This window comes from Megalops cyprinoides, chromosome 25, assembly GCF_013368585.1.
Source record: "Megalops cyprinoides isolate fMegCyp1 chromosome 25, fMegCyp1.pri, whole genome shotgun sequence".
In the NCBI taxonomy this organism is placed as follows: Eukaryota; Metazoa; Chordata; class Actinopteri; order Elopiformes; family Megalopidae; genus Megalops; species Megalops cyprinoides.
The window spans coordinates 916,135-942,025 of NC_050607.1; the positions used below are offsets into that span (position 1 = coordinate 916,135).

The 25,891-nt window shown below is 48.3% G+C and overlaps 1 protein-coding gene across 1 annotated transcript; it reads left to right on the top strand.

Annotated features, from left to right (window-relative positions):
- Positions 1-8,736: 8,736 nt before the first annotated feature.
- On the top strand, positions 8,737-24,017 carry nr1h4 (nuclear receptor subfamily 1, group H, member 4). Its single transcript, XM_036520378.1, has 10 exons — positions 8,737-8,814; positions 10,374-10,505; positions 14,697-15,062; positions 17,285-17,425; positions 17,582-17,724; positions 17,807-17,905; positions 18,367-18,466; positions 19,751-19,897; positions 22,442-22,555; positions 23,145-24,017. The coding sequence occupies exons 2-10, from the start codon at positions 10,409-10,411 to the stop codon at positions 23,381-23,383; spliced, it is 1,446 nt and encodes a 481-aa protein (XP_036376271.1). The 5' UTR covers positions 8,737-8,814; positions 10,374-10,408; the 3' UTR covers positions 23,384-24,017.
- The last annotated feature ends 1,874 nt before the right edge of the window (positions 24,018-25,891 follow it).

Below are 25,891 nucleotides of genomic sequence, written 5' to 3' on the forward strand. Positions count from 1 at the left end.
AACCTTCCCAGCTCAGCCACAGAGACCACACGGTCCAGCTCCCACTCTCTGTTCCTAAAGACCACAGAGAAGAACCTGCAGGAATCAAACTACAGACTTAATGCTTTGCCTTGTTATGACCACTGACACTGATTGTTCGAAATGTGTTTATACATAGACAGCTATTTTATTTTTACTGAATACATAACCATTGTAGTATTTAGTGGATAACGCAGATCAAGTCTCTGCCTCTAGCAGCTTATCAGTGTTGCAGCAATGGTCAGTGGTAAAGAGCAAACTATTTCTATTAAGTGACCTACATGTTAATATAGAGATGCAATGTAAATCAGTCACATATGTTTGGTGCTTTGTATCTGTTCATCAGAAGAGCGGGATGGTGGGCGGTCCACCTGGATGTGCCTGTGTTTGCAGGGCGTTTCATGACCGGGGTGGCTAGCAACTGGAGCAGATAACTGTGATAAGTGGTGAAAGTCTGGGTCAGGGGAAACTGAATGATATAAATAAAAGGAAAGAAGATAACATTAATGCTGTGAAATTGACTCATTAATGGTGCAGGTGCACTTCCTGCCTTATTCAGTATGCATAGCGACACCCCTCACGCCACTCTGAAAAGCAGCATTGCTGATCAACAAAAGGTGTAGTCCTTTCCTTCCTCACCAAGTACCATTAAACCAGCAGCTCTCTTTTCTACATTCGTCTGTGTGTTTGACCTGTGAAACAGCACCTGGCGTATCTGACCAGTTGCTCTGAGTTACAGGGTCCAGCCTCTGGACCCCTCTCTGTTCTGAGGTCTTGGAAAGCCGGTCCTGATCCCATTGAATAACATCCATTAAAATATAGCACCTTCCATAAAATCGTCTGGAGGAATGAAGTTGCATCTGGTGGAAGTCCCTCCCCTACACCTGTCTCTTGTTAACTTAGATCCCACTGGGTCTTTTTTAGCCAATGTCTGTAGTTGCAGCCTTATAAGCATTGAGAAAAGCCAGAGGGCTGAAACGTCTGCTCTGTTATCTGTATTCATTAATAAAAAGACTTTGTCTTTAGTCACTCAGAGTGCGAACCTTTTCCACTTCATTTTTCTACAACTGGTTTTTACGCACCTGTCCTAAAGTCTACATCTGAGCGCAACAATATCCTCCTCCTACATTGTGGAGGACAAACATATTTTTTATGTTATTCATATAATCCTTGAGCTCTCCAAAACAGCCTAAAAAGGCTCTGTATATTACAAAATGTGATTAGTAAGGACAGTTTAACTGTAAAAAATGCATGTTTCCCCACTAGATGTCACAAAAGTACAGTGTTTGTATGGGTATGTGCGTGTGTTTTTTAATGTTCTAAGAATCCCGTTTCACATTGTAGTTGTAGTTGTAAATCAGTTTGGCATGCATATGTTACATTTAATGTATATCACATTTAGTCATGTAGCAGACACTAATCCAGAGCGACTAAAAAAATGTAGCCCACATTAGCACATGTAATATGGCCAGATAAACAGCAGCATCACTGACACACCTGAACAAACCCAACACTGTGTATTATGGTACTATAATAGGAACCAGCAGCAGCCAAATCTACCTGCAAATCTATCAGTGGGGACTGTGCATAATTCCAGCTGGTTACCCTCACAGTGAGTTGTGTGTCCCTGTGGCCCCGCCCTCTCTCGTAGGGGGGGGCCCTCTGAGGATACGTGTGACACACAGAGGCCGCCCCCTCCCTGCTGGAGTCTGGGATGGCAGTCAGTGGCAAAGGTTTTGTTTATTTCTGTCTGTTGACTCAGAAGGGCTGTGTTTGGAGCAGGCTGGAGATGGAGCAACATCCCATCAATTATTAAGCAGCTGTTTTCAGAGAGCTGCAGGTCTGTGTGAAAGCAGCTCCACTCGGGAGCTTCCTGTACAAGTGCTCTCATCATCGCACAGCCATCTCTCCATCTACCATCACACCTATCACCGAGAGATCATCTCCCTTCCTCTCCACTCAATGAATGTATAATGAGCACTCTGCCTCCGTGTGTCAGCCGTGTCACTCAGGTGGGTATCACCCACGCGAGGGAGGGGAGCAGCTCCTCTGCGTTAGGTAACCTGGAGGAATACAGGCTGTCCTCACCTCCACAGACACCCTGTACTGTCCTCTCCCTGGAACACAGGCAACAGGACCTCCCAGGGCCAAAATGGGTTCCTACTGTCATTCCATACTACCATCCTGTCCTGAAGCCCGAAACTATACACTATCAGGCTATTTGAGACTCAACAACAAAAATAAGAATGGATTATGGATCTCAGAGTGCCTTCCTGTCAGGGAGCATGACTCCCCTGAAGCCACAGTGAGTCTCAGTGACAGCCACAGTTAGGAGTGAGGGTTACATCACAATAACACTTTCCTGGAAAGTGTTAAAATGACAATTTTACTGAAGCTTTTAAGATGTATTTGAAAATCAGATTCATTACCTTGGCTATTTTCATTTAATAATAAAAGCTTACAAAAATTCTATGTCTCGAGAACACAGAATAACTTCCTGTGTAGACAGACATGCATGCCTGTACAGTGTATCAATGTACACAAGGTCACTGTAATATGTAGTGACCTATGTTCACGAATCATCATGAATGTTGTTAAAGAGGCCTATTAATGTTAATGATTTATTATAAATTACAATGTCTTCCATAGAGCTTAATAAAATAAGATGCATGTCAATACAGGACTGTAAAGAATCTGGCGATGGCTTCTCAAATAAAAAGACAGAAGGAACAAAATTACAGAAAGATAAATAATTAATTTAAAAATGAATATACTCCAGAACCATCCAGCGCTGTAATGGCCCTGTGTCTGCTGTAATGGCCCTATGTATTAGGGCTGAACGATACAGCCATCGCGATGTATCGCACAGCTATTTTTAGCGCAATAACAGCTATCCCCGGTATGTGGCGTTAGGTTTTTTCCCGTATGTTTTTCAGTGGCTGCGGGTGAGCTGGAAACAGGGGAGGCGGAAACACTACCTTTAAATCTATCATCCTGTTCCCCTGTATCCCCCTTGATTCACAATAAAACAAATAATTCACAGAATAATTCACACCAATCGTAAATAAATGATTACGCTCGCGAAACAGCGCAGATTGTCTGTAGTTTGTGTGCTTGCGAAAGCTACAACGTGAGATTGTTTAATTAACAAGGATGGCATTTATCGATTTAAATCACTTTAAATGCTCAAAATAACAAGGATGGCAATTTGAATAATTAAGTGGCAAGTAATCCCAAAGCTTTCTCTTAAATGTTTCAAGTTATAGCTTTCTTGTGTTAAAAAATTCAAATTACAAAACGGAGCCAAATTTAGTTAAATCGATTTAAATTACTGAGAATAAACTTTCAGGTTAGGTTGAGTGCAATGAACAATAACGTTTAGAACACAGACCTCACAAAAGCTGCGATGTGTCATGAGCATTTAACGTAATTTACATAAATACATAAGTACATACCCGATAAATGCTATTCTTGTTAATTAAACAACGTTGTCTCACGTTGTCGCTTTCGCAAGCACACAAACTACAGACAATCTGCGCTTTCGCGAGCGTAATCATTTATTTACGATTGGTGTGAATTATAGTGTGAATTATTTGTTTTATTGTGAATCAAGGAGGATAAAGAGGAAGAGGCTGGAAGGCCACCCTGCGCACCTGTTCCCAGTTCCCTCATCACCAGCCCATGTATATATCGGCCCCGAAGGCCCTGATTCTCCCTTTTTCCTGCCGCTTTTGAAAGCGTGTTTTTCTTGTGGATTGTTGGTCACTGAATTTTGCACTGGTTTTCTTCATTATGACTTTGCCTGTGCGTTCTGGCCTGTAAGTACTGCTGGTTTCTTATGCACCTGGGTCCTTTCCCTGGGTATGCTGTAACGGACCTGCTCTGTGTATACTGTAACGGCCCTGTGTGTGCTGTAAGGGCCCTGCTCTGTTTATGCTGTAATGGCTCTGTGTATGCTGTGATGGACTGGCTCTGTGTATACTATAACAGCCTTGTGTATGCTGTAACGGACCTGCTCTGTGTATACTGTAATGGCTCTGTGTATGCTGTAACGGACCTGCTCTGTGTATACTGTAATGGCTCTGTGTATGCTGTAACGGCCCTGCTCTGTGTATGCTGTAACGGCCCTGTGTGTGCTGTAAGGGCCCTGCTCTGTTTATGCTGTAATGGCTCTGTGTATGCTGTGATGGACTGGCTCTGTGTATACTATAACAGCCTTGTGTATGCTGTAATGGACCTGCTCTGTGTATACTGTAATGGCTCTGTATATGCTGTAACGGCCCTGCTCTGTGTATACTGTAATGGATCTGTGTGTGCTGTAAGGGCCCTGCTCTGTTTATGCTGTAATGGCTCTGTGTATGCTGTAATGGACTGGCTCTGTGTATACTATAACAGCCTTGTGTATGCTGTAATGGACCTGCTCTGTGTATACTATAATGGCCTTGTGTATGCTGTAACGGACCTGCTCTGGGTATACTGTAATGGCTCTGGGTATACTGTAATGGCTCTGTATATACTGTAATGGACCTGCTCTGTATATGCTGTAATGGACCTGCTCTGTGTATACTGTAATGGCTCTGTGTATGCTGTAACGGACCGGCTCTGTGTATACTGTAATGGACCTGCTCTGTGTATACTGTAATGGCTCTGTGTATGCTGTAACGGACCGGCTCTGTGTATACTGTAATGGCTCTGTGTATACTGTAATGGCTCTGTATATGCTGTAACGGACCTGCTCTGTGTATACTGTAATTGCTCTATGTATGCTGCAACGGACCTGCTATGTGTATACTGTAATGGCTCTGTGTATACTGTAATGGCTCTGTATATGCTGTAATGGACCTGCTCTGTGTATACTGTAATGGCTCTGTGTATGCTGTAACGGACCTGCTCTGTGTATACTGTAATGGCTCTGTGTATGCTGTAACGGACCTGCTCTGTGTATACTGTAATGGCTCTGTGTATGCTGTAACGGACCTGCTCTGTGTATACTGTAATGGCTCTGTGTATGCTGTAACGGACCTGCTCTGTGTATACTGTAATTGCTCTATGTATGCTGCAACGGACCTGCTCTGTGTATACTGTAATGGCTCTGTGTATGCTGCAACGGACCTGCTCTGTGTATACTGTAATGGCTCTGTGTATGCTGTAACGGACCTGCTCTGTGTATACTGTAATGGCTCTGTGTATGCTGTAACGGACCTGCTCTGTGTATACTGTAATGGCTCTGTGTATGCTGTAACGGACCTGCTCTGTGTATACTGTAATGGCTCTGTGTATGCTGTAACGGACCTGCTCTGTGTATACTGTAATGGCTCTGTGTATGCTGTAACGGACCTGCTCTGTGTATACTGTAATGGCTCTGTGTATGCTGCAACGGACCTGCTCTGTGTATACTGTAATGGCTCTGTGTATGCTGTAACGGACCTGCTCTGTGTATACTGTAATGGCTCTGTGTATGCTGTAACGGACCTGCTCTGTGTATACTGTAATGGCTCTGTGTATGCTGTAATTGTCAGTACTCCAGCCTGCGCAGCTGGTTTCTCCCTGTCTGTCAGTGTGGGGGTGTGTTTGGTTTTCCCGTGCATGTGCTTTTTCAGCCATTGCCTCACTCCCTGCCCTGCTTCTGCCCTTCTGCAACGCCGCCGCCTGGAGCCCTGCTTCTGCCCTTCTGCAACGCCCGCCGCCGCTTGGAGCCCTGCTTCTGCCCTTCTGCAACGCCCGCCGCCGCCTGGAGCCCTGCTTCTGCCCTTCTGCAACGCCGCCGCCTGGAGCCCTGCCTCTGCCCTTCTGCAACGCCGCCGCCTGGAGCCCTGCTTCTGCCCTTCTGCAACGCCCGCCGCCGCTTGGAGCCCTGCTTCTGCCCTGCTGCAACGCCGCCGCCTGGAGCCCTGCCTCTGCCCTTCTGCAACGCCGCCGCCTGGAGCCCTGCTTCTGCCCTTCTGCAACGCCCGCCGCCGCTTGGAGCCCTGCTTCTGCCCTTCTGCAACGCCCGCCGCCGCCTGGAGCCCTGCCTCTGCCCTTCTGCAACGCCGCCGCCTGGAGCCCTGCTTCTGCCCTTCTGCAACGCCCGCCGCCTGGAGCCCTGCCTCTGCCCTGCTTCTGCCCTGCTTCTGCCCTGCTGCAACGCCCACCGCCTGGAGCCCTGCTTCTGCCCTTCTGCAACGCCCGCCGCCTGGAGCCCTGCTTCTGCCCTTCTGCAACGCCGCCGCCTGGAGCCCTGCTTCTGCCCTGCTGCAACGCCCGCCGCCGCCTGGAGCCCTGCCTCTGCCCTTCTGCAACGCCGCCGCCTGGAGCCCTGCTTCTGCCCTTCTGCAACGCCGCCGCCTGGAGCCCTGCTTCTGCCCTTCTGCAACGCCGCCGCCTGGAGCCCTGCCTCTGCCCTTCTGCAACACCGCCGCCTGGAGCCCTGCTTCTGCCCTTCTGCAACGCCCGCCGCCGCTTGGAGCCCTGCTTCTGCCCTGCTGCAACGCCGCCGCCTGGAGCCCTGCCTCTGCCCTGCTGCAACGCCGCCGCCTGGAGCCCTGCCTCTGCCCTTCTGCAACGCCGCCGCCTGGAGCCCTGCTTCTGCCCTTCTGCAACGCCCGCCGCCGCCTGGAGCCCTGCTTCTGCCCTTCTGCAACGCCCGCCGCCGCCTGGAGCCCTGCTTCTGCCCTTCTGCAACGCCCGCCGTCTGGAGCCCTGCCTCTGCCCTGCTTCCGCCTGGAGCCCTGCTTCTGCCCTTCTGCAACGCCCGCCGCCTGGAGCCCTGCATCTGCCCTGCCTCTGCCCTTCTGCAACGCCGCCGCCTGGAGCCCTGCTTCTGCCCTTCTGCAACGCCCGCCGCCGCTTGGAGCCCTGCTTCTGCCCTTCTGCAACGCCCGCCGCCGCCTGGAGCCCTGCTTCTGCCCTTCTGCAACGCCCGCCGCCTGGAGCCCTGCCTCTGCCCTTCTGCAACGCCGCCGCCTGGAGCCCTGCTTCTGCCCTTCTGCAACGCCCGCCGCCTGGAGCCCTGCCTCTGCCCTGCTTCTGCCCTGCTTCTGCCCTGCTGCAACGCCCACCGCCTGGAGCCCTGCTTCTGCCCTTCTGCAACGCCCGCCGCCTGGAGCCCTGCTTCTGCCCTTCTGCAACGCCGCCGCCTGGAGCCCTGCTTCTGCCCTGCTGCAACGCCCGCCGCCGCCTGGAGCCCTGCCTCTGCCCTTCTGCAACGCCGCCGCCTGGAGCCCTGCTTCTGCCCTTCTGCAACGCCGCCGCCTGGAGCCCTGCTTCTGCCCTTCTGCAACGCCGCCGCCTGGAGCCCTGCCTCTGCCCTTCTGCAACACCGCCGCCTGGAGCCCTGCTTCTGCCCTTCTGCAACGCCCGCCGCCGCTTGGAGCCCTGCTTCTGCCCTGCTGCAACGCCGCCGCCTGGAGCCCTGCCTCTGCCCTGCTGCAACGCCGCCGCCTGGAGCCCTGCCTCTGCCCTTCTGCAACGCCCGCCGCCGCCTGGAGCCCTGCTTCTGCCCTTCTGCAACGCCCGCCGCCGCCTGGAGCCCTGCTTCTGCCCTTCTGCAACGCCCGCCGTCTGGAGCCCTGCCTCTGCCCTGCTTCCGCCTGGAGCCCTGCTTCTGCCCTTCTGCAACGCCCGCCGCCTGGAGCCCTGCATCTGCCCTGCCTCTGCCCTTCTGCAACGCCGCCGCCTGGAGCCCTGCTTCTGCCCTTCTGCAACGCCCGCCGCCGCTTGGAGCCCTGCTTCTGCCCTTCTGCAACGCCCGCCGCCGCCTGGAGCCCTGCTTCTGCCCTTCTGCAACGCCCGCCGCCTGGAGCCCTGCCTCTGCCCTGCTTCTGCCCTGCTGCAACGCCCACCGCCTGGAGCCCTGCCTCTGCCCTTCTGCAACGCCCACCGCCTGGAGCCCTGCTTCTGCCCTTCTGCAACGCCGCCGCCTGGAGCCCTGCTTCTGCCCTGCTGCAACGCCGCCGCCTGGAGCCCTGCTTCTGCCCTTCTGCAACACCCGCCGCTTGGAGCCCTGCTTCTGCCCTTCTGCAACGCCGCCGCCTGGAGCCCTGCCTCTGCCCTTCTGCAACGCCGCCTGGAGCCCTGCCTCTGCCCTTCTGCAACGCCCGCCGCCGCTTGGAGCCCTGCTTCTGCCCTTCTGCAACACCCGCCGCTTGGAGCCCTGCTTCTGCCCTTCTGCAACGCCGCCGCCTGGAGCCCTGCCTCTGCCCTTCTGCAACGCCGCCTGGAGCCCTGCCTCTGCCCTTCTTCCTGCGCACCTGTTCCCAGTTCCATCACCAGCCCACGTGTATATGTACCCTGTTTCCCTGGTTTTATGACTTTGCCTGTGCGTTTTGGCACAGTAAATAAAATGTCTTTAACTGCCTGTTGTCTGCACCTGAGTCCTTTCTCTGTCTACCCCTGACAGTAATTGGTCTGTGTATGCTGTAATGGGCCTGTGTATGAATATTCTTAGGTGAATCAATGCTCTCAAACCAAAGAGACAGCGAAAAAAGGGATCGAGAACTACCTGAGAAAAGATAAGCTTGAAATGAGAGAATTCCCGTGAAAACAATCTTCCACGGGGGGGGGGGGGGCGGGGGTGGGCTGCTTATCTTCCAATTAGGGAGCTGCTGCAGCTCCAGCCATGGCCTCTCAGAGAGGAACAGGGCAGTTTAATTAGTAACTACTGTCCCCTTTGCTCATCACCCCCTCCCCAGCAGCTGCCCTGCTGGAGCCCCGACAGCACCAGGGCACTTGCTGGCACACACCACGCCGTCAAACCTATCCAGAGCAGCAGAGAGGCGAGAAGCACACACGCCCCTGCGAACACCACCGGAAAAGGTAACGGTCAAACTCCCACATTTACATTAGAGAGGGGCGCATGGGGGTATGTGGTCCCCACGATGTCTCATAGCTGTTTGTGTGAAGTGCGTCAGCATGCTATGTGGAATGGCGCTTGGTTTTGAGTCTCTGTAGTTATCGTGTGGGCCTCATTTTGGTGCAGGGAAAAGCATAACTAAGCCCTGAGGGGGTATTTAGCGTAGGGACATCACTAATATACTGCTCTTCATATATATTCATCTGTGCTATTTGTTTCCAGTTTATACAATGTTGATTTAATTATACTTATGAAAATCGGATCAATTAAACCTTCCAGTTAAACTGTGGAGTACTGTGGCACAGTATCAAACGCAGGGGTTTTGGAGTGAAGACAGTCTAATGCAGCGGCATCTGAATTCCATGCGATGTTGCACTGCTGCTGTGGTCACTGAAGACCAGGTGGTCCTACTGCAGGAGGCAGGAAGCCTCACCAGGTGCCTTGGATACCTGCAGACCAACACACGCATGTGCGTGACTGAGATGACAGCACTCGCACCACTCACACTGGGATGGGATTTTGCATATCACCTCCTTTAAGTATTCAGATGAATTTAATGAAGGCTATATTATGTGTTGCATATTTGAACCTTGAGTGACAGGCCTTAATACTTCTTGGTTATATGTGAATGTGTAAACATCTTTACTCATGCTGACCAAGCACAGATCTTCTGAGAATGTAGTTTCTGCATACACTGAGAACAGTGAAGTTCAACAAATCCTGAGAAGCTTAAAGTGTGGAACTTTATACTTTCCTTCAGATGTGCTGATGACCTCATGCCACAGTTTAGATCACAAAGAAATCTGTATATTTAATGGCCAACATGGATTAAATATAAATCATTCAGATATCAAAGGGTGAAGAACCTGCTTTGTCATGTAACTCTCATGCAGTACTGTATGTATGCCACTGAATAGCCATATGGCACGTGGAGGAACTGTGCAGAGTCGGATTGGTTGATGAGAGTAACTGGGCAGAGTGGGGATTGGTTGATCAGAGTAACTGGGCAGAGTGGGGATTGGTTGATCAGGGTGACCGAGCAGAGTGGGGATTGGTTGATGAGTAACTGGGCAGAGTGGGGATTGGTTGATCAGAGTAACTGGGCAGAGTAGGGATTGGTTGATCAGAGTGACCGAGCAGAGTGGGGATTGGTTGATGAGAGTGACCGAGCAGAGTGGGGATTGGTTGATGAGAGTGACTGAGCAGAGTAGGGATTGGTTGATCAGAGTGACCGAGCAGAGTGGGGATTGGTTGATGAGAGTGACCGAGCAGAGTGGGGATTGGTTGATGAGAGTGACTGAGCAGAGTAGGGATTGGTTGATCAGAGTGACCGAGCAGAGTGGGGATTGGTTGATGAGAGTGACCGAGCAGAGTGGGGATTGGTTGATGAGAGTGACTGAGCAGTGGGGATTGGTTGATGAGAGTGACCGAGCAGAGTGGGGTTTGGTTGATCAGAGTAACTGGGCAGAGTGGGGATTGGTTGATGAGGCGCTCCTCACTGACATGTGACTGCTCCTGGCAGGAGTTCTGTCTGTGCTGCCTGGGAAAGCATCCTGAATGAGCGAGTGGATGGTCCCTGACATCAGCGTGGCGGGGCCCCTGCAGGTTCCCCCCGGCGATGGCTTCCCGCTCTCCGAGAGCTCACACTTCTTTGGTAAGACTCCCACTGGCGCCCTGCTCTGAGGCCCTTCCCCGGTCTCATTATGATGGACTGACCTTCCTGAGAGTATCTCTTTCATCAGCCCTCATATAGCAGTGCTACATGACTGATCAGAGCCCTCACAGAAAGCTCTGCATAAACATAATCACTATTTTGAGAACAGAATTCATATTTAGTTTCTTTTCAGTTTAATACATTGTATGATATAACACTGCTTCCCCTTTCGTGTTCTATTATTGATTTAACTCACGTATTACATATTTAATTAACATATTGCTTATTTGATGAAACTTTGGAAAGACAAAGCTACCTAAGCCATAGATATCCATGCCTGACTTAGTCTGCACTATCATATCCTCACTCTGAGTGCAAATCATGATTAAATGTGGTGATGTGATTTATTTGTATGACCAAAATGAGGAATTATTTTGCACTGGATATGCAGTCCTGCATTACACTCTCTTATTGTTACTGTGGTCACCGATTTCCTACACAAAATAAGACAATCACACATTGCTGGCCTTTAAACTATTTTCACAGACATAGCGAGGACAATAAGAAGATGAAGGTGGAAATGAAATAAAAAGAGATTTACACTAGGATTACCAGGTTACATTAAGGGAGAACGCAATTCAATTAAATAAGAATTAAGCTGAGTCCCATTCAATTAATTCGGTCTTATGTTAATAAGGGTCACCTTTATGCTTACTGGAGACTGGAAGGTGAGGCTGGGGGGCAGTTCTGTGTACTGACATGCAATGGCACAAACCAAACATGAAAATAGCATGAATAACAATTCATATATCCAAAGAGAAAAAACATTAGGATTTGGAATCTTATGTTTAACCAACACACAAAAAGCCATTTCTTTCAAATGTTGGTTGGATCCCCAACATCAGCTACAATGTAATCTATCCATGTGTCCAGGTGAATTGCCCTGAAAGTTTCAGGTAGTAGGCATGGTGGGAATATTTGCCATAATTCTGCCTGCAGTAAAATAAAACCAGGAATACAGAATCTTCCCTGTATCATCTCAGGATTCTGCTGGTTAAGGCTGGTTACAGCTGGTTAAGGCAGGTTAAAGCTTGCTGGTTAAAGCTGGTTAAAGCAGCCTCCCACTGAGATGGGTAGATAAAGAGAGCCAGTGTGGCACCTGCAGTAATATTGTTGCTGCTGCCAGCACTGCACTGGCGTAAAGACGAGGAATGGATAACCAAACAGAGAGATAACTCCACTGTATGCTGACAGAGGGATCATATGACTCCACTCGTAAAGCTTTCCCCTGCTGTGCTCCAATGTTGGTCAAGGTTTAACAGGGAATTGCACATGCAATATTGACAGTATGCTTTGCTGGGCTCCTTATGCTTTTGGAAGTTAATCAAAGAGCAGTCTTTGAAGTTAATTTGCAGACAATGCAGTGTGATAGCAGCAGAATTCACAGCCTTTGATGTTGGCTGCCCCACTGAAGTCTCACTGAAGCTGCCTCCATCTGGAAAGGGCCACACTGTTAGTGTTTGCTGTTGCAGAAATATGCCATTTTACTCTTGGCTGGAAGCTGGTCACGGTGAGCTCCGTCCTGAGGCTGAACCAAAAGTGTCTAATTGATGATGTTGTCAGCCAAGCCGAAATCGGTGTCCTACACCTATGCTGAAGTGATACCTGTCTGTCTGCTTGATGTGCTACTGTTGATGGAGCTCCGTGCACAAACATACTGCCTCCGCTGTGCTGCATACTGCCTCCGCTGCATACTGCCTCCGCTGTGCTGCATACTGCCTCCGCTGCATACTGCCTCCGCTGCATACTGCCTCCGCTGTGCTGCATACTGCCTCCGCTGCATACTGCCTCCGCTGCATACTGCCTCCGCTGTGCTGCATACTGCCTCCGCTGTGCTGCATACTGCCTCCGCTGCATACTGCCTCCGCTGCATACTGCCTCCGCTGCATACTGCCTCCGCTGTGCTGCATACTGCCTCCGCTGCATACTGCCTCCGCTGCATACTGCCTCCGCTGTGCTGCATACTGCCTCCGCTGCATACTGCCTCCGCTGCATACTGCCTCCGCTGTGCTGCATACTGCCTCCGCTGCATACTGCCTCCGCTGCATACTGCCTCCGCTGTGCTGCATACTGCCTCCGCTGTGCTGCATACTGCCTCCGCTGCATACTGCCTCCGCTGCATACTGCCTCCGCTGCATACTGCCTCCGCTGTGCTGGGTGTAAAGACAGTCAGCTATTCTTCCAGTGTACTGTGCTTTGCTGTACCAGGTGTGCCCATGCATGGCAGTGTGTGATCTGCAACACCTGCTGGATATTAAGCTTGGCAGTACTGTTATGTTACTGTTAAACACAGCCTTGATCCACAATATTTCAGGACATGGTTGAAATGAAACGTTCAGAACTTATAACTGACATACATTAATACGTAAGGAATGCAGCCTCTGGGTGCCCAGCAGTCTAGCTGGCATTAAATTACAGTGCGTTTTCCCCTCAGTGTGAGAGCTGGAACTGTGGGAGACAAAGTATGAACATATATGCCTCATTAATATCACTGTTGGTTATTGCTGCAGTACTGTTACAGGCCCTATGGTCTGTAGGGTAAATTACCTCATTAATCATATTTAAATCATATAATCATATTTAGCTCATAATTTGTATTCACGCAGATTATGTAGATCAATTATAACTGCATTTTTAACTGATATATGTGTGCACTGCTGTCCAGTACAACCCTTACAGTAGCAGCAAAGAAGAGATGAAAATCATTTGGAGATGATATGCCTGGAGATGGAGGTGGGGGGCAGTTAACCTGCCTGCTAAGACTCTGGAGGCACCAGCTACTGCCAGCAATGGAAGTTAATCAGTAATTTAGGCAACCTTTGGTCTCCTCAGCTGCGTAATAAGGTGTTCCAGTAAAAGCAGGTAGAGGAGTGAGGAACAGGTGAGGTTTTTTTACAAATTCAGAGGGAATCACAGAGAATAAGGAATCTGAGGTGGGAGCACTGCAGGGAGAGCAGGGAGAGGAGGACTGTGTGACCTCAGGGTCTCTGGGGGAAATGACCATGGTGCAGAAGAAGCCTTCAGGAGGTCAGCACTGCACTCAGGGCCCAGAGCTCTGGGTCTCTGTGTGACATCAGCCAAGACTTCCATCAGCTCTCATCTCTACTTAATATACAATATCAGGTATAGCCTTACTGTCTGTAACAGATTCCATTTCAGATAGTGTTTTAGGCATGACATATTGGTAAATTCATGGTTTTAGTGAAATTGTCTAAAGGAGCTGTAAGCTGGTGGCCCATCTGTCAGGATTTCTCTTTAGACTTCCTTTTTTAGACATATATGAAACATATCATTGTGTCTTCTGGTTGTAGTTAATATCTTTGTATTTTGCTCACGCTGGGCTTTCAAGACTAACTTTATCCAACAGACTGACAGCCTCTGGATGGGCCAGACTATGTCTACATTTTGACATTGTTCTCTCTAAAGGGACTCGATTGAAAAACAAAGAATTACCCAGCAATATCCGAATGAGTTGAAGTGAGTTGCTTTAGTTGCGGTCGTTCTGCGTCAGTGCATTAGATTTCCATAGAGTGGAATCGGGGCAGGAAAACTTAATGTGTTTACATTCAGTTTTCTTGATGCAGTACTTGCTTTCCTTTTTGAACAACTCTTATTGAATCATTATTTTTATTAATCTACAAATCTGTCAACAGAGTTCTGCTGACAAAATTTTGCTGTTCTGCTGCTATAATGAAAGTCAAATTAAAATGATCTATTTTTTCTACAGTTATTACGGAAATTAGTGTAGATGACATTAAATGACAACGAGGCTGGATTACATTAGGTGATTAAATTAATGCCATCCTCATGACTGCTCAGCTGTTTGGACAAAAGCGCATTTTTGCTCCTGAAAATAGCCTGGGTCTGGTTAAGTGAACATGTCTAGGTCCAACTAGTCTTCATATTCTTATTAATTATTGTTCTCTTTACAATGTTGTGGTGGTTTTGAGTCCAGGGGCTAGTCTAGTTAGCTGCTAATTCATTAGTAGTACTCTCTCAAATCTGTAATATTACCTGTAATGTCTTGTAACGTCATCGTACAGAGAGACAGCTCTCCATGATCTAGACCATGCTTCCATTGCATTCTGTCTCTCTACAACACTTTTTTGTTTGGTCTTGTCCAATACCCAGATTTACTGGCGGATCAGGGTAACCCACTGCTCCAGGACCAGGAGGTACTACCCTTCAGCAGCTATCCCAGCATGCAGTTCTCCCCCATGGAGACGCCCATGGCCTCACCACCATTCTTCTCCAGTCAGAACAGCTATGCCCCCTGCAGTGAGGAGTGGTACGGCTCCCCTGGGATGTATGAACTGAGGAGAGTGCCCACAGAGAACAGCTATGACACAGACATAGAGGAAGTCTCTGTGCCAATGGGAAAGAGGCCCAGACTGGGACCACACCCTGGGAGGGTGAAAGGGGAGGAGCTATGCGTAGTGTGTGGCGATAAGGCCTCTGGATACCATTACAATGCCCTGACCTGCGAGGGATGCAAAGGTATGGACCACCATCCAGCACCATTCAGTACAGCTACCCCCTCAATCAGTACAGCTACCCCCTCAATCAGTACAGCTACCCCCTCATTCAGTACAGCTACCCCCTCAATCAGTACAGCTACCCCCTCAATCAGTTCAGCTACCCCCTCAATCAGTACAGCTACCCCCTCAATCAGTACAGCTACCCCCTCAGCCACCCCCTCAATCAGTACAGCTACACCCTCAATCAGTACAGCTACCCCCTCAATCAGTACAGCTACCCCCTCAATCAGTACAGCTACCCCCTCAGCCACCCCCTCAATCAGTACAGCTACCCCCTCAATCAGTACAGCTACCCCCTCAATCAGTACAGCTACCCCCTCAATCAGTACGGCTACCCCCTCAATCAGTACAGCTACCCCCTCAGCTACCCCCTCAATCAGTACAGCTACCCCCTCAATCAGTACAGCTACCCCCTCAGCCACCCCCTCAATCAGTACAGCTACCCCCTCAATCAGTACAGCTACCCCCTCAGCCACCCCCTCAATCAGTACAGCTACACCCTCAATCAGTACAGCTACCCCCTCAATCAGTACAGCTACCCCCTCAGCCACCCCCTCAATCAGTACAGCTACCCCCTCAATCAGTACAGCTACCCCCTCAATCAGTACAGCTACCCCCTCAATCAGTACAGCCACCACCTCAATCAGTACAGCTACCCTCTCAATCAATACTGGATCTGATACAGTGTCTCTCTTTCAATATCCCCTACAATAACAGCAAAAAACAGCCTCTTAACACTCATCAATCCTACGCCTTGCAATGCATAGTTATACAGAATATAACCCTAAATATGTCAAGATTTTGTCAAAATGTCTGGTTTTTAAGGTTAAACTTTTTAAAAAGTATAGATCTGACATGGGTTAACACAACCCTCAGGCTGATAATGTGCATTTACTCTGGAATTAAAACCACAATCTTTCATTGTCAGATGTTACATTCAAATGAAGAAAATGCTGGTTTGGTGCTGTTGATTGTTTTGTCAAAGTAGTGATTTGTTACACTCCCTTATTCTAGGAGACCTATAGAGCAATAAAGTTTACAGTGCAGCATACCAACAGCAGGTACACTGTGACCTTGAGCATGCATCCAGATAAAAGGTACTTACTCATGTTTACAACCTTAACCTAACCTAAATCTAATATTAATTATAATCATAAACTAAGGTCAGGTATTGAACAGTGAGGCCAGTGATCTGATGGGAGTCAGGGAGTTCCTTCCACCACTAGGGGGCAGTGCTGAGGGTGAGCAGGCCTGTGATGTGGGGCACAGGTCTGAGGTGGAGGGGAAAGGACGGGAGGCCACCTGTACAGGGGTGAGAGTCTGTAAATATGTGGTGCCCTACAGCTGTTACCTCTCTCACTCAGGGGTGCTTTGAAAAGGCAAACCTGTACCAGAGCCTCTGCACATGCTCAGAATGACAGAAACAGCACCAGCACAGAGGACCTGAGGAGAACATCACACTAGTTCCGCTTCACATGCCAAAACCTGAGTTAAGCAAGCTGACAAGATTTCCAATTAAGTGCATAAACTCACACAAAATCAATGGTATTTTAATTATAGATGAGCAGAATGTGTTGTTTAACTACAATATATATTAACCTGGCCCTAGGGGCATAGCATGTACACTCACTTTCTTTCCAGCAGGGTTTCTAATCAATCACATTTTGCCCAATTCATCACTGAATACTGATCTTAAGTAATATCACTTTTATGATCATCAGAGGACTCTATTTTGAAGGACATACTCGTGGCCTAGGAAACATGGAGGTATAAAAAATAGATTCTGAAGAATGACACATGAGCTAGCTGTGCTCATTTGTAATAAAGAGCAACGTGGCAGCCACAGCCCTGCTCAGGAATAGGAGAGAAGCAGCCGAAGCGCAGCATGTAAAGAATTTCATGGCCAAGAAATTATGTGGGTTCTCTGTTGGTACCCTGTAACTTTGCAGAAGAAATCAAGCGCACCTGGTATTGACCTTTAACAAAAGCAAAGCGCATTTAACAGCGAATGAGTCATTGGCCATTGCATATGGCATTGCAAGGCATGGCACACAGCAGCTTGTGCCTTGAGCCATCAAGCGAGACTCCCCATGGAGGACTTTAGGTGGATGGTCTCGATGAAGCCAGGTCCCCTGTGAGAGCCGCTGCTTCACAAACGCGCGCTGTGCTTCCTCCCTGCAGGGTTCTTCAGGAGGAGCATCACTAAGAACGCAGTGTACAAGTGCAAGAGCGGGGGCAACTGCGAGATGGACATGTACATGCGCAGGAAGTGCCAGGAGTGCCGGCTCAGGAAGTGCCGAGAGATGGGCATGCTGGCCGAGTGTGAGTGTCTGCCTGTTAATGAGCCAGCCCTGTCAGGTGACCAGTGCTGAGTCCATTCCATAACATCGAGGGAGATTCGGTGATATGGCTGTAATGTTGCTGTTGGGTGCTGGCAGAGCTGGCTGCTTTCAGCGTGTGTGTGGTACACCCTCACAGGCCTGCTCACTGAGATCCAGTGCAAGTCCAAGCGGCTGCGTAAGAACAGCAAGGCCTCAGCGGAGGAGTCCATGGGGGAGGAGGCAGAGGGGGGAGACGGCGGAGACGCCAAGCAAGTCACCTCCACCACCCAGCTGGCCAAGGTGTCCTCCCTTTGCTGAGTGCTGAGAATAATGCCTGCCAGAGCATTGCAGTCTGATTCTGAACTCACCTCTCTCTCCACAGGAGAAAGTGGAGTTCAGCCCAGACCAGCTCACCCTCCTAAACTATATCCTAGATGCTTACAATAAGCACCGCATTCCCCAGGACATGGCCAAACAGCTGGTGAGTTAAAAAGCTCAGCACCATCGATGCAAAGTCGAAATCCAGACTAAAAGTACAAAATCAATGTTTAAGAACAGTTGCTGCTTTAGTCCTGATCATTGGAATGGCTTACATGTTTCAGCATCTTGTTCTTGCTTGCAAATGTAAGAGGGACCTTCGGTTTGGGTCAGATTTCCTGCATGTGCTCAGTATTGCCAAGCCTTGCCATGTCACACAGCATCTTCCCAAGCAAAAACATTAAACCAGTTACTATGCATGTGTTTACATCAACAAACACACATATAACTCTTCTCCATATTTCAGAAATGATTGTTTCCCCTCATAGTCCAGCAGAATAAAAACACGCATAGATGAAGCACTTTAGCCCTAATTACGGCTACGTACCTGCTTAACACCTGCTGTCATGGTGTGTAAGTAATGAGGAGAGGTGTTGAAAAGCTTCCTCTCGTTTGTCTTTCCAGCTTCAGGAGAAGTTCAGCGCAGAAGAAAACTTCCTTCTGCTAACAGAAATGGCCACTAGCCACGTACAAGTTTTGGTGGAGTTCACCAAAAACATTCCAGGTGTGTCCCGTGTTGAAATGAGATCACCATCCAAGGTTTCTTAACTGATAAGAAAAGTGAGACTTGCCACGGTGCTTTTCAATCTGTAGATGAATATGTACAACCATTCTTTTGTCAATATTAGATTATGCAATCTTCCATCTGTTATGTAATACAATGAGTTCAGTAGTTCAGAAAAGAGAAAATAGATACATGTGTTGTTACAGGAGAGAAAACATCAGAACCAAAGGGAGATAATCAAAGCACAGATAGCAGGAAAGCATGATGGATTGTGAGCCAAAGGTGCAGCAGTAAGTTCCTGTGTGAATGTACAGGTGTTCAATATGCTGCAGATCCGAAAAGACACCCTGACTGTAATCAGCGAGAATTCACACAGGAAGACGCATTGCAAGAAAAGATGGAGCATCAAGGGTCAGCCATAGGGAAAGTCACTCCACACTGAGTAGAAAGCATAACTACTAGTTTCTCCCTCGTGATAACCATCATTGTGAAGCTCTGTGCTCAGTCTTGTATGATGAAATTAAATTGCTCTTAAGAATAACTACCAGGCATTATGTTTTAATTGTTATACTCTTGTCTAACGGCTGTTCTGTTCTTGCTTTGCTGTACGGCTGCATTCTCTGCTGTATTGTCCCTTGTGTATCATTCCTGTCCTTCTGTCAGCGATGCGGGTGTGGACATGCAGTGCCATTTATTTCACTTCCATGTAAAAGAGCATAAGGTGTAGCTGGACAGCGCTGAGGTATTCGTGCTTTCATGCAGGAAGCTGTACTTTGCTAGTTTTATAGGGGTTCAGGTAAAGATCACGTGTGCTAACGCACAGAGGGAGGAAGGTGTGGCTGGGAAAGGAATCTGTGAGCGCACTTTAACTCTGACCCTGGAGCACTGCCAGAGACTCATGAGGGAATTACACACGCTGGACTTACTGTGCGACCTCCTGGCCTACAGTAGATACTGAGAACAGGTCACAGCTCAGACAGGTTTAGTGAGATTTTAAGGGTCTGTCTAAAGTGCTCACATAAAAAAACTGAATGTAGTCTACAGGACCACATGTGAGAAGCACAAGGTTCTGCCATGTTGTCTTACAGGGAGACATTTCCTGCAGAATTTTGCAAGAACACTGGGACACCATAATAAAGCTTTCATGCTCGGAAGCTGCCGGGGTTGTGAGGGCTTGGTGCTGAGGAGTGCGTCGCAGGGTCACGGCGTGGTGCTTATTTCAGGTTTCTATTCTCACACTGATGGGCCTGACTGATGAGCAGCTGTGGGTGATGCTCTCTGCAGGGTTCCAGGCCCTGGACCATGAAGACCAGATCGCTCTGCTGAAGGGCTCGGCGGTGGAGGCCATGTTCCTGCGCTCGGCACAGGTGTTCACCAGGAAGCGTCCCCACGGACACAGCGAGGTGCTGGAGGACAGGATACGAAAAAGCGGTACAGTCACCAGCATTCGTTACAGAGAGTGCATTCAGCACTGCGTCACAGAGAGTGCATTCAGCACTGCGTCACAGAGAGTGCATTCAGCACTGCGTCACAGAGAGTGCATTCAGCACAGTGTCACAGAGAGTGCATTCAGCACTGCGTCACAGAGAGTGCATTCAGCACAGTGTCACAGAGAGTGCATTCCGCACTGCGTCACAGAGAGTGCATTCCGCACTGCGTCAGAGAGTGCATTCAGCACTGCGTCACAGAGAGTGCATTCAGCACTGCGTCACAGAGAGTGCATTCAGCACTGCGTCACAGAGAGTGCATTCAGCACAGTGTCACAGAGAGTGCATTCCGCACTGTGTTACACAGTAAGTTGCAGAACACTGTGCAAGCTTCCTCATTATATACAGGATGTATACAGGAAAGCAGGGTAAAACAATGAGCCAATTGCTTGTGGTACTGTCATGTAAAAATGAGAGAGAGAAATAGAAATAACCTCTGTTTTGCTGTCCACCATACAAGAACCCAACAAGACCATCTACGCCCCAGCAAACACATCACTACAAGCCGTTATGTTTTTCTGTTGCACTCCAAATGATTAAATGTTTCCCAGCACAAACAAATAACATAAATCTGTCGGAACACACTGTGAGAATCAATACCCCAGACACTGGTGTGGGTAGGTCACAGAGGACCAGTGCATCCACCTGCCCACACTAACAACATTGTGAAATACAGACTGGCCCGCTGGCTCCCTGCTTGGCTGCATTACCGACAGCAGTGAACAGTGTGCTCTGCTGCTGCCTGTGCTTTTCAAGGCTCCTTTTCAAGGCCATGGTCTGTCGTAAAACTGGGCTGTAAACAGATGCCCTTTGACACCACTGTGAAAGTGGATCAATGAAATCTCCAATGCCAAATTCCAACGGAAAACAATGAAGCCCACACACAGATACAGCCTTGCACTGGTGCTCGAGGAAGTTCTCATTCAGAGGGACTGGAATGTGTGAGCGGCTGGATTTGTTTGAACACAGCCAGTAAGACAACTGTGGCAACCCACCACATTACTGTACCGGCTGAATAAGCCAAGTGTTTGGTCCAAATGACATGAGACGTCTCAGGCGTGCTCCCTTACATAGACAGGACCAGAACTGATCTTATTGTAGAACATTCCCAAGCACAAGGATACCAGAATAAGCTAATCAAATAGAAATATTTACAGCTACAATACAGCTGCAATCTTTTTAATGAACTAAATTGAAATAATGCTTTTGGGGATATTTGTCTGAATTTCTGCACTTTTGAGGAGTTTATTTTTACAGTAAGATATGTGCAAAGCAAGCATATTTTGAGAGAGGGTTCAGAGCTGGCCTTCCTTCGGCCGCTGAAAGGCACTGCCTGCACTGTGCACCACTGTATTCCTCTATGGGTGCTGCTGCAGCCAGTGTGGGGCCATTACAGCTCACTCCTAATGATCTGCAAATCATAATTTCATTCATTTTTGTGTTATTCATTATAGCTTGTCAAAATGAATACATTCAGGCATATACTTGATTTTGAAAATTATTTTGTGGAAAGGCATATATTTTCCAGAGCTCTCAGTTCACAACATGAACTCTGATTGCTCTGTGAAAAAGAGATAATTGTAATTGTTATGTATCCGATAAATCTTTGTACAGCCTACTGGCGTCAGTTGCAGATTAGACCCTGACAGTAAAACATCTCGCTGTTTAAAAAGGGTGATGGGTTAAAATATCGAGTTTTAGCCCAGGTGAACCTCTAGTGAGCCCTAGAAATGGGCAGCTATGTTTTTGTCAGGGCAGGGGCCAGGTCATGAATACAGTAAGAATTTAAGCGTGAATTAAGCCCTACAGCATTACTCTGCATCTGATTCAGAGTTTGGTTCACATTCGGCAGCAGCGGGCTCTGTGTGAAAGGCCTACAGCAGCAGATATGCTTTTTGATATTCCTTGAGCACACGACCGCCTGCCTCTTGTGAAAGAAGCAATCTTAGCGGATTGTAAGGGATTAGATGACCTCATAAAATGAGCAGGTGCAAGCACATTTAAAGCCTTTCAGGTTAACAGCAGCAGCTGGAAATCAGCCACATACTTTCCAGGTAGCTGGTGAAAGCAGTGAAAAGCCTTCAGGTCAAGGAGCACTAGCACAGAGAGACAACTGCAATGAGGAGATAAAAGTATATCATTAACAGCCTGAATGAGAGCTGTCTCTGTGCTGTAGCCAGGTCTTAAACCAAACTGTAATCGTCAAGAATTGAGGAGGTATCACTTCAGGTCACGAAAGCCAAAAGCTGCCGAGCTTCTCCAGTATTTCCCTTCAAAACCTGCCTGTGGTATTGCCCTGAGGTTCATAATGAATTGTTCAGGTTTAGATGTGGTTTCAGCTGATTGCTAAGACTTAATGAGAATGTTAACCTGCCGAAAAAGGATGTATGTTCAGCATGGTCTGCTGAAGCACAGAGAAGAGCTCCTAAGCAGCGTCACATATCAGCTGAAAGGACAGATGAGTCGCTGATGTTGCCCTGTGTTGCAGGGATCTCTGAGGAATACATCACCCCCATGTTTAACTTCTATAAAAGCATCGGAGGGCTGCAGATGATGCAGGAGGAGCACGCCCTGCTGACCGCTGTCACCATCCTGTCACCAGGTGAGTCCCGCCACCCAAACAATTACATTACTGGCATTTTAGCAGATACTCTTATCAACAGCAACTTGCATCAATTACAGGATTTTTACCATGTTATCCATTTATACAGCTGGACATTTACTGAGGCAATTCTGGGTTAAGTACGTTGCCCAAGGGTATAGCAGCAGTGCCCCTGTGGGGAATTGGACCGCCAACCTTTAGGTTACGCGTTCTACTCCTTAACCACTATGCCACACTGCCGCCCCACAATAATGCTGAACATTCTTCTGCACTGGGGCGTATCGGAGATCAGTTTGAATGGCAGTCACAGTTACTGCGTTCTCAGATAATCAAATAGCTGCCAGAGCACCTTCTTAGGAATCTATCAGCACCATCACCAAGATGATGAATTCAAATAAAACTCCCAACAGTTTAATACATTTAATACAACTGCGAGTTTATAATACAGACTATAAATGCTGGTGACTGTCCTGTTCATGAAGTACCCTTTCATATCAAAGTTGCATAAAGGTGCTCATGAGACATGAAGTTCACTGCAGTGCACTGTGTAGCTCTGAGCTTGGGTGACCCTCCCTGCTGGCTCCCGCAGACCGGCCGTACGTGAAGGACCAGGAGGCGGTGGAGCGGCTGCAGGAGCCAGTTCTGGAGGTTCTGAGGAAATTCTGCAAGCTGCACCACCCCCAGGAGCCCCAGCACTTCGCCCGGCTTCTGGGCCGTCTGACCGAGCTGCGAACGCTCAACCACCACCACGCCGAGATGCTGCTCTCCTGGCGCACCAGCGACCACAAGTTCACCCCCCTGCTGTGCGAGATCTGGGATGTGCAGTGAGGGCCGACGCCCCAAAAACACAGCAGGCACTCACTTCCCAATCCCAGTTTACACCCGAAACGGCTCACGGACACTGTGTTTGTACTCGGCTCTGAACTTCAGCAGGAGATAGTGTTTAATTGCAGGTGACATGCAGGAAAAACATCTAGGAGATCAAAACCATGTGAATTCACTGAAAGAGATGCAGCCAAAGCACTCCTCCCCAGGCTTTAAGGGGAGGTCAGGATATGAAACACAGAATGGGATCTACTGCCCCTCTCAGCACCAGTGAGGGCTCCACGCCAGAGGACCAGCCTGATGGTACTGGGCTTGACCGAGTCCTTCTCCCTGCCTGGAGCAGGACTCACCCGGTGGCAGCGCTCTGAGGATGGGCTCTTTCCCTTCACTGCAATAAAGCTTTTTTCCTGATCAAACCTATTCTCTCTCCTTTCAACACAGTCTGATGAAACGATCATGAGTTGAAATATATGTGCACGTTTAGAAGTGGTCAAACTGAAGACTGGTGAAAAAACAGTATAATTGGACTTCAGCATTTTTGGCCTTTAAATTATAAGCACTTTTTTTCTTTTGCTTTAAAAGGCTGACCAGAAAACCCATCTAACATTTTTTAATAAAAAACCTCTCTGCTCTACATAGTCCCTAGTTTCTATTCTGATAGCTTAAATTGGTAGCAGCTCTTATTTGCTATTTTAGCTTTCAAGGTCAGGTTGGTCATTTCTGTTTTTTGCATAATCGTGCATATTGCATGTTTTGCAATGAATTTCTGAAATTGCACTGACACTGAGGGTGTTGCAGGTCTTCAGAATAATTTTGTACAAAATGAAAATGATTAAGTGATGTGCACCTCGTATGTTTTATGTATGTGCAGAGTTTTAACATTCCATAGAGCAACAGCATTCACCAAAGATGAAACTCAGATCAGAATATATATATATATATATATATATATATATATATATATGACCATACATAGACCATATATATATATATATGCATATGTATATGTTTATGTATACAAAACAAAAAATGGTTGAAGTGTGCAAATATGCCAGACTGCTCATATACTCATGTAAATCGCTGGCTGTAAAAACCACTGTGACGCTCCAATTATTGATAGCAATATCACACTGCAATATCATCACCACCTACAGCTAACAGTGTAGTCCATGTTACCTGACACACAGAAAGAGGCAGTGTGTGCATGAGGCACGCATGCGTGTGGTGTAGCAGCAGATCCTCCTGTATGATTCAGTCACTGAGTTTAGATGAATGCATTTGTGCATGAATATTGGACTCAAACCAACAGAGACCAAGAAACAAAGAGAACGCTGAGTGTTTTATTGTATTGAGGTTTTAAATTGTATTGAGTGCTTTATTGCTTTATTTTCTTAAATACAAAAAATTGTCAGCAACGTAAGTGAGGATTTTTAATACCACCGGGAAACAGAGGAAAGCGGGGGAGAAGCTGGAGCTTTATACAGCTTCTAATAGTGAGACAGTTCCAAAGTCAGTCCACACAGGCCTCACTCTCAGCAAACTCATCACACCGACACACAGGTCCTTCCACACAGCCCTCACTCTCAGGAACCCATCACACCGACACACGGACCCTTCCACACAGCACTCACTCTCAGCAAACCCATCACACCGACACACGGGCCCTTCCACACAGCCCTCACTCTCAGCAAACCCATCACACCGACACACGGGCCCTTCCACACAGCCCTCACTCTCAGCAAACCCATCACACCGACACACGGGCCCTTCCACACAGCCCTCACTCTCAGCAAACCCATCACACCGACACACGGGCCTTACCAATCAGGCCTCTGCCCTCACACACTGACATTGCAGATGTTTCTTGTGTGTTTCACTGCACTAAGATGCACTTGAACTGTAATCAGCTTTCTCTAAAATGATATGTTCAACTTTCCAGTTTCATTAATTCACTGCCTTATCATTTTTACTGCTGAACTGGTATCTGGTGAGTGCCCGTAGGTGTTTACTATGGAAATGTCCAGTGAACCACTGAAGACAGAGAGGCAGAGAGGAAATGCACTGGGCGGGGGAAAACACCTCCTCTCTGGGGAGGTGAAGAGGAATACAGGTAAGAGTGAAGGCTAAACACATCCATACCCCTACATTTCACAGGGGTTTGAACAAGTCTGTTTGGAGCAGCATCAACAAGTGGTTTACCATAGACTGACATGTTCTGTACGGTTCACAAGCCTGCCCCCATCCACCCTCGTCATGTGATGCGGGTCACTGAGCCATGCCGGCCCCATTCACGTTGACCTCTCACCGTGTGTTTAGTGGCTTCTACCCCTACATGAGCCCAGGTCTACCATCACATAGGAATAAAAAGCCATAGGACACACCGGGAGACACGCGGGAGCAGGAGGGGAGAGTGGGGTACGGCAGCCATCCAGCGGCCGCTCACCTGGGAGCTCAGAGGGAGGGGTGGGGGGTGGGCATGGAGAGTGACAAACGGAGGTGGAGGATGGGCAG

Excerpts from the sequence above, each read along its gene's own strand:
- nr1h4 (XM_036520378.1), top strand. The coding sequence starts at position 10,409 with ATGAGCGAGTGGATGGTCCCTGACATCAGCGTGGCGGGGCCCCTGCAG. Across the intron at positions 10,506-14,696 it reads CGAGAGCTCACACTTCTTTG|ATTTACTGGCGGATCAGGGT; the intron begins GTAAGACTCCCA and ends TCCAATACCCAG. Across the intron at positions 17,426-17,581 it reads GATGGGCATGCTGGCCGAGT|GCCTGCTCACTGAGATCCAG; the intron begins GTGAGTGTCTGC and ends ACACCCTCACAG.